The sequence below is a fragment of the Rhinoraja longicauda genome, chromosome 17, assembly GCF_053455715.1.
Source record: "Rhinoraja longicauda isolate Sanriku21f chromosome 17, sRhiLon1.1, whole genome shotgun sequence".
NCBI lineage: Eukaryota > Metazoa > Chordata > Chondrichthyes > Rajiformes > Arhynchobatidae > Rhinoraja > Rhinoraja longicauda.
In genome coordinates, this window is record NC_135969.1 from 43964170 (window position 1) to 43978896 (window position 14727).

Genomic DNA, 14727 nt, shown 5'->3' on the forward strand with positions numbered 1-14727 from the left:
ATATGTTTTCTTTAAAACAGCGAAGGCAGATAGGCTCAACAGAACAACTGGTCACAGCAAAAGTATGTCTTAAGTAGAGAAGATATTAAAATCAGTACCCCTTCCCCCAAAGGCAGCGATAATTTTAGATGACATATTTGGCAAATAAGATATGCAAATACAGATTTGGCACCAGTACATCCAAGTTATTTAAAGTTCAGTTTCCAATGGATTTAAGATCAAAATTAGAGATAAATTTGTTCGCCATAACTAAAACAATGCAGGTTGATAAGATTCAGTTTTCAGTAAATATTTGAAATATTTTAATGTTAATTACATGCCATGTTAATTACAAAGCCAATTAAAACAATCAATATACCATCTAAAAATCAGTAGGAACCAGATAAAGAATGAAGTTCTGGCACAGGAGATAAAGAGAAACAGAAAAAAGGACCACAGTGAATGATAACTACTCAAGTAAAGATGATTAAAGCAAATAGAATTTTTTTTTTTTAAATGGCCCTAATTTACTGATATGAAAAATTAAATCCTCACTGAGCTGAAAAATAAGCAGAGCATATCTTAAACTATAATGACATTTAATTCCAAATCAGACAACTTGCATGCTTACGTACACCAAGTCTTGGAAGAACTCTTTTCAATATAAGATTACCAAAACTGGGATACACAATCTTTAAAATATTTAATTAGATTACAGAGCTAAGGAGGCGTGTTAAAAACAACTAAATTTGAGAATACTTAAGCAAAGAAACCGAGTGATTTTTAAAAGCAATTTCAGCGCTGAACAGTTACCTGTGGTGTCGTCGCTACTGCGGTCCTTACTTGGGCTGAGAGTGTCAGACATATCAGATTCCTTTGCTTCCTGCTGATTTTCTGAGGAGACAGAAGAGTCCACTGTAAGCAGAGGGTCACAAACTAAACTTTTCAATTCTGAAAGCTAAGTCACTCCTTCCTCTACAATCATTGAATCGTGGTGAAAGTGGGCTGGCACAACTGAAACTATACCTTTTGCAAGATTTTTGGAATGGATTCTAAAATTTCAATGCAAAAGAACTTGTCCCCTAAAAGATGACATGAGCTCTTCCACATATTCTCAAAATGCTGTCAGCTTCTCTCATCTTCCACAAATGGTCACATTATCAAGTTGAAGCTTCAAGTAAGTGCACAGCTGCCCGGCTAAAATAGCCGTGCTTTTGTTTGGAAGAGGTCATTGATTTCTTGCCAACTGGCTGAAGATCCGGGGTTGGTTGTTCTTAACATGACTTTGATAAGTTGCCACCACAGATGCACAGCATTCAGCATCAGGTGCCCCATTACTTTGTCAATGCGTTCAGAATTTCAATACAGAGATACTAAATAATTTTTCTTTAAATTATTTCTATGAAGGTCAATGAACAACAAACAACTACGCAGTTTAACCGGACACACAGTTACTTCTGGGAATGCCGAGATTTTTGTTGCTGTTATTTTAGTTTACAGCATTTATTTTACAAGCAGCAATATCTTTAAGAGTAACTTTATAACTAAAACATTTATTTTTAAACTCTGAACTTCAACCCCTCTGCATCCTTCTTCATCTTTGCAGTTATTTGGAAAGTAAATTAAAACAAGAAAGGGACTTGTAGAAATGTGTGTACTAAAAAGTTTGGAAATAAATAGTTATGGGAAGGTAAATAGACAAATGAAAATTAACCATTTTTAAAGATGGATTGAACATAATTAAATTGCCCAGAGAAAAATTGGTGAATTTGAGGCAACACTATGTTGTGATGCACCAAACACAGAGGAACTGTTACAATATAATTATAGAAAGGATAATTAAACATTGCATGACACACGTAAATGGAAAAGGAGAGAGGGAAAAGAAACAGGTGCTGAGGCTGAAATAGTGAAGGCAGCAGATAATAAGTGGGTTGGTAGTCAGTCAGAAATAGAATCCAAATGAATAGAGCACATTCTGGCAGTAGTCCTGAAGTCTTGTACCCTTGGCTCATCCATTCCAGTCCAGCTACATTTTCCAAACCGTGGCAAAAATGTCCTGTCCACAAGAAGCAGGCCAAAACAAACCCGGCCAAACTGCAGCCCATTAATCTACTCTCGATCATCAGCAAAGTGGTGGAAGGGGTAATCACTAGTGGTCTCAAGCGGCATTCGCTCAGCAACAACCTGTTCACAGAAGCTTAGTTTGGGTTCTGCCAAAGACACTCAGCTCCTGGCCTTTACACAGCCTTGGCCCAAACATAGACAGAGGAGCTGAGACAGAAGCGAGAGTGACTGCCCTTGACATCAAGGCAGCACTTGATGGACGGGAGCATCAGGGAGCCCTGGCTAAACCGGAGTCAGTTGGGAAATCCCAGCTGCCTGGAATTTCTGAGGCTGAAGGCCTCTGACCCAAAACGGCACCTATTCTTTTTCTCCACAGATGCTGCCTGACCCACTGAGTTACTCCAGCACTCTATGAAACGTCACTTATCCATGTTCTCCAGAGATGCTGCCTGATCCGCTGAGTTACTCCAGCACTCTGTGAAACGTCACCTATCCATGTTCTCCACAGATGCTGCCTGACCCGCTGAGTTACTCCAGCACTCTGTGAAACGTCACCTATCCATGTTCTCCAGAGATGCTGCCTGACCCACGGAGTTACTCCAGCATTTTGTGGTTATCTTTGGTTGGAATTATACCAAGCACAAAGGAAGGTGGTTGTTTTAGCTGGAGGTTAATCATCTCAGTCACTGGCCATCTGTGCAGGAGTTCCTCAGGGCAATGTCCAAGGCCCAACTAACTTCAAGGTCTTCATCGATGATCTGCCTTCAATGCTAAGGTTAGAAGTGGGGATGTTCCCAGACGGGAGCACAATGCCCATCGTCTGTGGCTCCTCAGGTAACAACCATTCAACAACAAAATGCAGCCAGTCCTGCCTGGGCTGACGGGTGGAAGTTAAAACCCACGCCACATAATTGACAGGTACTAATGAGAAGCAACAAGAGAAAATCCAGCTATAATCCCCTGAAATTCATATAGTCAAAGAGTCCAACAGTATGGGAACAGGCCCATCAGTCCAACTGACCAAGATGCCCCAATGCCATTATCATCACAGTTTCCACCACTCTCAGATCTGCGTGGGTTTTCTCCGAGATCTTCGGTTTCCTCCCACACTCCAAAGACGTACAGGTTTGTAGGTTAATTGGCTTGGTAAATGTAAAAATTGTCCCTAGTGGGTGTAGGATAGTGTTAATTTGTGGGGATCGCTGGTCGGCGCAGACCCGGTGGGCCGAAGGGCCTGTTTCCGCACTGTATCTCAAAACTAAACTAAAACTAAGAGTTGGTCAGAGCCCAGCAAACCTGCAGCAAATAACTCGCCTCCTAACTCCACAAAGCCTGTTCACCATCTGCTGGACTGGAGTAACTCAGCGAATCAGGCAGCATCTGCAGAGGGAATGGATAGATGACGTTTTGGGTCACAACCCTTCAGACTGAACAGATAGATATTGCCTGATCTGCTGAGTTCCTCCAGCACTTTTGTGTTATGGCTCAGGATTTTAGCATTGCTGTTCCTGATCACAGAGAGAGTTAGGAAATTCAGGACTTTGATAATGACTTTGATAATTCAGGACTTTGTATCTCGAAATAAATAAATAAATAAATAAATGATAGAGCGGACGGACACAACGAGTTATCCCCACTTTTGCAGAGGAGCAAGAATTCACCCACGTAAGCCTGCTCACATCCAAAGAGAGAATTCAGAGGAAGTTCTTAATCTGGAGCATGATAAGAATGGTAAAATCACACCACAGGATGTTTTAAGAAAAGCATTTCGGGAAGGGAACAGAGGTTATCCTGGAAGAGTTAGACAGGAAAGTGAAGCGTAAACAGCAACATTTTGATGTTGTGCTGCATTGCACGTTTCTGCACTGTATCCTTCATGCAGTCGTGTTACTGTAGACTTGATTTGGAATGTTAAACTAAACACAATATTCCCATGATCTTTAAATTCTGTTTTCCTGCTTGGAAACTCTGCACAAAATTACTTTTAATTCCTGCGTTATCTTCAAAGACCAATCTTATCTTATGTTTAAAGTGACCTAAAAATCAAAGGTCGGATTTTTACAAGCAAAGCCACAGCACAAACATTCTGGACCCCAGGGAACGACTAAACAAGATTAGAAATCAATTTATGAACTCCTGATAAAACAAAAACAATGTCTAAGTTGAAATATTGGAAAAAAGAACTGCAGATGCTGGTTTAAATCGAAGGTAGACACAAAATGCTGGAGTAACTCAGCGAGTCAAGCAGCATCTCTGGAGAGAAGGAATAGGTGACGTTTCAGGTCGGGACCCTTCTTCAGACTGATGTCAGGGGAGGGGGCGGGATATACACAAATGCTACCATTGGAAAGATACATCCACCACAGATGAAGCAAGAACTGTGGATTCTGTGGTAGGTTCCAAGTTCTTCAATCAAAATTGTAAATTGTCCCTAGTGCGTAGGGTAGTGCTAGTGCACGGGGATCGCTGGTCGGTGCGGACTCGGTGGGCCAAAGGGCCTGTTTCCGTGCTGTATCTCTAAACTAAACTTTCCTATCCATATTCTGAAGGGTCTCGACCCGAAACACCACCCATTCCTGCTATCCAGAGATGCTGCCTGTCCTGTTGAGTTACTTCTGCATTTTGTGCCTATATTCCTATCAACATTCTTCAGAGATGATGCTTGACTTACAGAGTTGCACCAGCTTTTTATGTCTTTCTTTGGTAAACCAGCATCTGCAGTTCCTTGTTACTAAACAACATTCCTTGTCTTGGAACATCCCTCCTTGATAATCCTACTTCCTCCTTTACTGACCTTCTGAGGTCAGCCTTGTATGGACCACATGCAACAATCAACCAAGGTTAGCTCACCAACTATCTACTTTTGCCAACTTCTTCTAGGTTTCCATAACCATCCCTATGCTAACTCTCCCCCACCCATCAGTATTTCTCACTGAAATACGTTGTCCTCAGCTTGAGATTGTGCACTCCAGCCCTTCCTCATGGCTTATACCCATTGTGGAATTACAAATAAATGGAGCAAATGACTTCATAGGCAAGCACTACTCATGACACCACAAATACACACTGCAGTGACACAAGATATCACTCTTGATCCTCCTGCTTTGCAAACAAACATTTCAACAACTCGGACATACACTTTCGTACTTTTACTGATCGCCAAAACATCCATTCAAGTGTTTGAGTACAACCAGTGACAGCTACAGTAATTCTTAAAATGCCTCTGAAACTGGTAATGTTGCTATAAATATACCAACAAGTCATGGTGGGGAGATGATATGACTTGTTAACCTTTTGCAGCACAATTGTTATCACATAAATATCCTAAAAAGGAAAAGAAATTATAGTAACTCAGTCTTCAGGTTCAGCAGATTTATATTTAAGTCAGAATATGAGTCAGAATTCTCAATTGGTGGGGGATAAACATATTTTGGTGTACATTCTACAAGAACAACTAGAATAAATATAATTTAACCATCATGGTTAAAGGTAAACCACATGAAACAAATTTGATAAAGTAACATGGTGGATCAGAGGACATGGATTAATGTCCTGAACACAAACTGTCAAAAGTCCTACATAATAGATCTGTAAAGAAAATCAAGGTCTAGGAACTAATTATTCCATAACAATTCATTTGTATATGCAATATTTAATGGACTAGAGCAGAAAAATATTATGATCTTCAATTTATTCATTGCATTTTACTTTGTACAAATGGACAATTCTGTAACATTTCTTCAATCAATCAATAGTTTCATATCTGCTAAAGGATAACAACTGTTTTTATTTCTTTGCACCAACACCTTTTTTTGTAAAGAATTATGTACCAACTCCTCGAAAATTGTAATGGATCCTGGGAACAACATGGCTGCATAGTCATTTTGAAGACAAAGTAGTTTCAAAATCTACAATTGCGTAGGAAGGAACTGCAGATGATGGTTTAAACCAAAGATAGACACAAAAAGTTGGAGTAACTCAGCGGGTCAGAGAACAACATCTCTGGAGGAAAGGAATGGGTGGCGTTTCAGGTCGAGACCCTTCTTCAGGCTGAGTCAGCCTCTCAGAAACATCAGAAGCGTCACCCATTCCTTTTCTCCAGAGATGTTGCCTGGCCCACTAAGTTACTCCAGCTTTTTGTGCCAATCTTCAAGATCTACAATTCTACATTTCACAACAGTTCCTACCATAGGATGGACCTTTGACAAGCTTCTAATGCACCGGCTTTAATAAACTGCAGGAACAATGTCCACTTGGACGACAGTAACATAGAAAAATTGGTGCAGTAGGCCATTCGGTCCTTCGAGCCAGCACCGCCATTCAACATGATCATCCAAAATCAGTACCCCGTTCCTGCTTTTTCCCCATATCCCTAGATTCCGTTAGCCCTAAGAGCTAAATCTAACTCTCTTTTGAGAACATCCAGTAAATTGGCCTCCACTGCCTTCTGTGGCAGAGAATTCCACAGATTCACAACTCTCTGGGTGGAAAAGTTTTTCCTCATCTCAGTCCTAAATGGCCTACCCCTTATTCTTAAACTGTGACCCCTGGTTCTGGACTCCCCCATATTGATAACATATTGATATCAAGTGCCATAAACATCATCCACCAGCCTTGGCATTAACTTCAAATCCCCTCAAAGCAATATATGGGGAAGGGGGAGGGGGGGGGGGAAGCTGAATATTTTATCACTATTATCACCTATCCCACAGCCAACAATGGACCATTTCCCTGATTATCGTTGCTTTTTGCATATCTTCCATTAATTTGTCCTAAGTACCGTCTATATCTCTAGTTCCCCTTTTCCCTAACTCTCAGTCTGAAGAAGGGTATTGACCCAAAACATCACTTATTCCTTTTCTCCAGAGATGCTGCCTGACCCAATGAGCTATGTCAGCTCTTTGCGTCTGTCTTTGGTTTAAACCAGCATCTGCAGTTCCTCCCAACACACACTGAATATTTAATATATTGCATTTAACAGTTCAGACTAATGGACTATATTAAGTTTTACCGAGCCTTACCACCTTCTGCCCAATGGATTCAAACTGTATTTTATTCTCTCTTTCCCAACAATCCTGTCCTATTTCTCCACCAATCTCTGCCACAATACCGTCACATCCAAATACAAGCTAGCAGCTCTTATTTCCATGTGATAATGATGGAGGTCATCAGCTATGCTGCCTTTCAGCTGCCAGAACTGCTGTCATCCCCCCCCCCAGATCACCAAGCTAACATTTCCTCCAAACTAGCCCCAACGTTTAGAGTCGACCTTTGGCTTCTCACGTCATTGCTCAGCTTACCTCTTTCTTGAAACCCACCCCATTTTCACAAACTGCTGCCTCCATCATGCTCCCCCTCCCGACACCAATGCCGGCAGATATTGCGAAGTTTCCTTTTATAATGTACAGCCTGCCTTACTCTCATTGCACTTTCCTTAAAACCATCCTCAAAATTCTACTCCTTGAAAACTAGTGCTCAACCTCCAATAGATATTGGAAGTATCATTCCCTTCCAAAACCAGGCCTCACTTTCCCTTCAAGTTTAGTTTAGTTTAGAGATACGGCGTGGAAACAGGACCTTCGGCCCACTGGGTCCGCGCCGACCAGCGATCCCCGCACATTAACACCATCCTACACCCACTAGGGACAATTTTTACGTTTACCAAGCCAATTAACCTACAAACCTGTATGTCTTTGGAGTGTGGGAGGAAACCGAAGATCCCAGAGAAAACTCACGCAGGTCACGGGGAGAACGTACAAACTCCGTACAGACAGCACCTGTAGTCAGGATCGACCCCAGGTCTCCGGCGCTGCATTCGCTGTAAGGCGGCAACTCTACCGCTGCGCCGCCGTGACCCCTTAATTCAAATTAATTTTCTTTCCATAAAGCCATAATGGCATGAATTATTTGTGGACAACTGACCATGTACTGTTCCTTAACTTCTCCCAGCATAATCTCTGCCAGCAAAGTCTTAACACAAAATAATGACAAACATACAAATAAATTTTCAGAATTCGAGATTGATTCAAATGACATGTCAGTAAACTGCTCAACTTTGAAAGCTCTACGATGAAATAATTCAAATCCACTGAACATGACAAACCTTTCAACACTTTAGCTTCTTCCTGGTCCTTCGTATGATGGTCTTCTGCTATCAGGGTGGCTGTTTGAAAGAAGAGATAAATATTATATAATGCTAAAACAGGGCAATGCAGGGCAGATACGTAATACAACCCACCATTAGTCTAAGTTCAGTCAAGTATACTTTGAGGTCTCACCTCAGGTCCTACTTTTCCCCTCTCTCTGCAAAGCAAAACCTGATTTAAAGTTTTTTGTTAAATGGGTCGTGGTAAATTTCCGATTAAGAACTTGAATATCATGTAGAACAATAAAATCATTAGGGTTATGTGTACCCTGCACATAATAATACAACATGGGGTCCAACCCATATCCCTTCTGTTGGTTCATACATTGATTGACAATGTACTCTTTGGTTCATTAGTGCCCAGAGAGTTGAAAGCCTCCCCAGATGCAGTAGCACATAGAGCAGTCAGCACAGTAACACGCCCTTCAGTCCACAATGCCCATGCCAAACACAAAGCCATGTTAAACTAACCTCCTCTGCCTGCAAATGATCGATGCCCCTCCATTCCCTGCATATCTGTATGCCTTCCTCAAAGCCTCTAAAACCCCCCTAATAACATGGTAACAGACCCTTCGGCCCCACCAGGTCTCAGCTGACCATCGATCACCCGTTCACACTAGTTCTGTTATCCCTCGTTCACACACTAGGGACAACTTACACGTACGTACCTGCCTCTACTGTATTATATGTGTTGCCATGCATCGCGTCATGTATCATATATAGTCTTTCCGCTGACTGGTTAGCACACAAAAGCTTTTGACTGTACCTCGGTACACATGACAATAAACTAAACTCAAACCCTTAGCAGTGCATTCCAGGCATTCAGCACTCTGTGCAAACAAAAATAAACTTGCCCACACATTTCCTTTAAATTATATTAGTTATCATTTTACTTCGAGTTATGCTGTCTACCCATTCACAAAAAAAAAAGGTTGATGTTCAGATGTCCACACTAAGGTTTCAAAGAATCATGTGGTGTAAATCATTGCATGCATGTTTTGAATGAGTCCACAATTACTGACACTCCTCCCTTGCTTTGGTCATTGTTGATATAAATCAGAGAAAGAATGTCCCATGTTTGCACAGGCTACATGTACTGCCAACAACATCAACAAGATGTTCGCATATTCTAATATCTCTCCCCAAAACACATTTGTCATAAAAAAAAGTAAAATCCATCATTACTTTGGAAAGACACAAAGTGCTGGAGTAACTCAACAGGTCAGGCAGCATCTCTGAAGAAAATGGAGAGGTGACGATGGGGTCGGGACACTTCTTCAGACTCTCGAGATGTTCTCCAGAGAAGTTGCATGACCCGCTGGGTTACTCTGGCACTTTGTGTCTATTTTTTGTAAAAGTCTTGCATCCAGGGTATTAAGAGAGAGCTGAGATGGCAACTTTTCAATGTTGCATGAAACTGAAGACCTGACTGTCTTATCAGGTCAATGTGCAAGATTCAATGTAAAAGACTCCAAAGAGCAGTACATAAGCTCAAGCAAAGACAAAGCGTTTACGATCTGAATCATCTCATCTTACAGATGTTGGCGAGCGCCTACAGCATTTTCTGTTTTAAAGTCAGATTTCCAGCATCTGCAGTCTTTTGCTTGTCATTTAATCAAGGCTGCCCTGCATCTGTTGGCCGCTGTTACATTTCTGCAGTCCAACAGTGCCTATGTGAAGAATGAACCTTCTTGGGTCGTGTTTTGGGATGCCCAGAGGATGTACATGGAACTTAGAACAACTTTAAACTTTTTTTCTGGCTGCTATATTTTTATCGTTTATAAAAATTGCCGAGATTAGAACATAGAACAGTACAGCACAGGAATAGTCCGCAATGTCTGTGCCGAGCATGATGCCAAGACCAACTTTTATCTGCTTGCACATAATCCATATCCCTCCATTCCCAGCACATCCATATTCCTATCCAAAAGTCTCTTGAATGCTACTATTGTATCTAAATAGATATGATTACAATTAGACAGTGAAACAAACTTTGGGGGCTAAGTATTCTGAATATCCAAACAAAAATAGACATTGATAAAGAGCTCGAGCCCAGAGAGATCATAATTGCTGCAAACCAGTGGACCTGATAATGCATTATACCAAACATGACACATTGTCTGATTCTTGAAACTCAAAGCAGATCATGGATTAAGTTACACCACAGCGGTATGAACATTGACTTCTCTAACTTCAGATAGTTCCACTGTCCCTCTCTTTCCCCTCCCCCTTCCCAGTACTCCCACTGTCTTCCTGTCTCCTACTACATCCTATCTTTGTCCCGCCCCCTCCCCTAACATCAGTCTGAAGAAGGGGGTCGACCCGAAACGTCACCCATTATTCCTCTCCCGAGATGCTGCCTGACCCGCTAAGTTGTTCCAGCATTTTGTGTCTACCTTCGATTTGAACCAGCATCTGCAGTTATTTTCCTACACATGTATTAAGTTACAGTGATTTGCAGATTTAACCGGAGATTTAGTCAAACACTTCAGAGAAAGCAAATAATTAGCATTTTGTTCATGTTGCAAGATCAGTTCGCAGTAGACCTTCTGTCGGTTCGGACCAGACAGGATATCCTTCGTTGCCCTCACACATCGATGAGCCTTGGGCGCCCAACACCCTGTCTGTCGCCGGTTTGTGGTTTGTCCCTCCTCGGACCACTGTCGGTCGGTACTCACCACTGCTGACCGGGAGCACCCCACAAGCCTTGCCGTTTCACAGATGCTCTGACCTAGTCGTCTGGCCATAACAATTTGGCCCTTGTCAAAGTCGCTCAGGTCTTTACTCCTGTCCATTTCTCCTGCATCCAACAACATCAACTAAAAGAACTGACTGTTCACTTGCTGCCTAATATATCCCATCCCTTGACAGGTGCCATTGTAACAAGATAATCAATGTCATTCACTTCGCCTGTCAGTGGTCATAATGTTTTGGCTGATCGGTGTATATTCTGCACTCTGGTATTTATCTCTGAGCACTACCTGTTGGAGTTGTCTACGGCATGAATGTACTCATCTACAGCATGATCTGCTTTGATAGCATGCAAACAAAAGCTTTTCACTGTACCTTGGTACACATGACAATAATAAACCATTAATAAATAGAATTTGAACAAATTCATTAGGTAACACACCCCAAGACATTGGCCTTTTACTGTTAACTGAGTTGGGCAAATTTGAGATTAAATATTGTTTGTGCTTTTTTTTTTAATAAGTAGCTTTTCTGACATAATATTTCATTGAATATTTACTGTAGATGTGCAAAATAAGCATGTTCTGTTTTCTGTTAAACACATGGATGTTTGAAGACAGGAAAACATTTATATTTACATCGTATTCTGAGATGCGAATCATTTTATTTTAGCCTTTTACTTCTTCAATATGCACAAGAGGCTTTACCTTATTAAGGCTTACTTGAGCCATGCTTCATTGCTATTTTAAGACTATATTAAATCAATGCGAAGTTATTCAGGAAATGTTTTCCTCCAGTAAACTTGATTGCTTTGTGACAAAAAACAGCCCTCAGAACACCAAGTTTATCTTTACTGCCTGAACACTCCTTTTTTGGTAAAGTGCAACACAGGGACATTAACAACAGCAATGCTCCTTCTATCACCCCCCCCCCCCCCCTCCTCCCCTCCACAACAGGCCAATAAACCATTCCAATAAGGCCCTTCCAAACCATTCTTAAATCTATCCTCTGTGGTTTAGTTATTTTATAAATGAGCTTCAAACAAATCTAGGAATTCACAGCACTGAAAAGTACAGTAATCTGTTAAATGGAAGGATGTTTCTGCAAAGGAAAAAATAATCATTGCAACCAGCATGCTTGGAAGCTCTTTGCGGGGTGTGGAGAAGTGAAAGATTTATCTTGAAATATAAACTAAAATGTGCTGTTAAGAGCAGCTTTATTTTTATATGCTTAACTGTGAGATGTAGATATTTTAAACTGGAATATAACTCTGTTACTGAAAAAGAAATGACTTTGTTTTAAGTGATGAATTATTTTTTTTAAATAATTCTACCATTACGAAGTGACGCATTAAATTTAAATACTCCCAGCGAACGTGCGATAGCTGTGAATGAACTGACCGTACATCAAGTTACAACGTGTAAACGGGAAAGCACACGGAAAGCACTCGTTTACAACGCGTAAAGGGAAAGCACAAGATGGTGGAACCTTGAGCAAAACACAAAGTGTTGGAGAACTCAACAGGTCTCAACGCAACATCTCTAGAAGGCACAGATACTCGACATTTCGGGTTGGGAGCTATGAAGTAGGGTCGCAACGCAAAATGTCACCTATCCATGTTCTCCAGAGATGCTGCCTGACCCGCTGAGTTACTCCAGCACTCTGTGAAACGTCACCTATCCATGTTCTCCACAGATGCTGCCTGACCCGCTGAGTTACTCCAGCACTCTGTGAAACGTCACCTATCCATGTTCTGCACAGATGCTGCCTGACCCCCTCAGTTACTCCAGCACTCTATGAAACGTCACCTATCCGTGTTCGCCAGAGATGCTGCCTGACCCGCTGAGTTACTCCAGCACTCTGTGCAGTAGGAATGCAATGATACATTTGCCTCCATTGTACAGTTTCAACAGAAATGTTTGTAAGTGTTGCTGTAAATATATAAAAAAGGACATTTAGATAAACCTCTCGGGATCTTTGATTTTTCAAACCCATTTAAATGATGTTGATGAGTACTCTCCGTACATTCACTGCAATATGCATTCTGCACACTGTCACAAAACTGACACAGACAAAATCCATGTTTGGTTAACAAAAGCTTGCTCTTACAAAATTTGCAAATCACTCAGCAAAAATTTGCAATTGGGAATAAAGTTTGCTCTCTGGAATTTATGTGGAAAAGTAAGCAAAAACAAAATTGATGTTTAGTTTAGAGATACAGCGCGGAAACAGGCCCTTTCGGCCCACTGGGTCCGCGCCGACCAGCGATTCCCGCACATTAACACGATCCTACACCCACTAGGGACATTTTTTACATTTACCAAGCCAATTAACCTACAAACCTGTACGTCTTTGGAGTGTGGAAAGAAACCGATCTCGGAGAAAACCCACGCAAGTCACGGGGAGAACGTACAAACTTTGTACAGACAGCACCCGTAGTCGGGATGGAACCCGGGTCTCCGGCGCTGCATTCGCTGTAAGGCAGCAGCTCTACCGTTGTGCCACCGTGATGTCTTTTTCAACTTTCATTTCCCAATCATGATTTTGGCAGATGATTTTTATTACAGAGAATTGTGCTGTGGATCATTTTAATCGGGGTACAACTTCCCACCTCCCATCTCAAAGCTCTTTTTAAAAAAGTCTACGAATGCCTCCAGTTACATCTCTAACAAGCAGGAGAATTTTGTAGACGCATGGAATTGCAGATGGTGGAATCTTGAGCATAACCAAGTACTGGAGGAGCTCAGCAGGTCGGGCAGCATCTAGAGATGGAATGGGCAGGTGGCATTTCAAAGAAAGCTCCAACTGTTTACTCTCTCTCTGCCTCTCATAATTCTGTTAACTTCTATCAGGTTACCCTGCAACCTTTGACATTTTTGGCGGCACGGTGGCGCAGCGGTAGAGTTGCTGCCTTACAGCGAATGCAGCGCCGGAGACCCGGGTTCCATCCCGACTACGGGTGCTGCCTGTACGGAGTTTGTACGTTCTCCCCGTGACCTGCGTGGGTTATCTCCGAGATTTTCGGTTTCCTCCCACAATCCAAAGATGTACAGATTTGTAGGTTAATTGGCTTGGCAAACGTAAAATTGTCCCTGGTGGGTGTAGGATAGTGTTAATGTGCGGGGATTGCCGAAAGGGCCCGTTTCTCTAAACTAAACTAAACTAAAGAGAAAAATCCAAGTTTGTCCAAACTCTCCCTGTCGCTAATGTCCTCGAATCAAGGCATTAATCTGGTAAGCCTCTTCTGTACCCTTTCCAAAGCCTCACACTTTTACACACAATACACCAAATGCAGCTTGACCAAAGTCCTATGGAGCTGCAATGTGAATTCAAAAAGAGTTGGAAAAGAAAATATGTGGGGGTGGGGGGGAAACAATCAGGTGCAAGGAAAAGTAGCAATACAACGTTATGTTAATAAGCCAAATGATTCTGTTTTGATCTCTGATGTTCTAATTTCTAACAGTGTTACCAAAACGTCTGTACAGTGTGACAGCTAATGGCTTTCGTTTTCATTCAAAACACAGCATCAGGAACTTAGTAGACACATTTAATCCTTTACAAATGATGGAAGTCTTTTAAAATAAAACCAACAGAAAGAAAACATACATGCCCTGGGAACAATATGAAGGACAATGCTAAAACTAACTATATTCCCATCATAAATTATTTTCAGGAGAAGTTACAATTTAACTTGAGCACTGACATCAACTTTCTATTTTAACAATTGTGAGTTTAGGTGGGGCATTTTGGTCAGCATGGATATGTTGGGCCAAAGGGGCCTGCTTCCATCGAATGACTCCAGGTGCTGGCAAAGGAAATCATCACCAAGCAACTCCCTTGGACAC

At 41.6% G+C, this 14727-nt stretch overlaps 1 protein-coding gene across 6 annotated transcripts in view; it reads right to left on the reverse strand.

Annotated features, from left to right (window-relative positions):
- slmapa (sarcolemma associated protein a) overlaps positions 1-14727 on the reverse strand; it is a 119336-nt gene that overhangs the window by 39482 nt on the left and 65127 nt on the right. For all 6 annotated transcript variants that reach the window (XM_078414596.1, XM_078414597.1, XM_078414594.1 and 3 more), the window contains 2 exons: positions 8150-8209; positions 793-873 (listed from right to left, as the gene is read on the reverse strand). In XM_078414596.1, coding sequence (XP_078270722.1) covers positions 793-873; positions 8150-8209 — 141 coding nt within the window. The remainder of the gene's footprint in view (positions 1-792; positions 874-8149; positions 8210-14727) is intronic.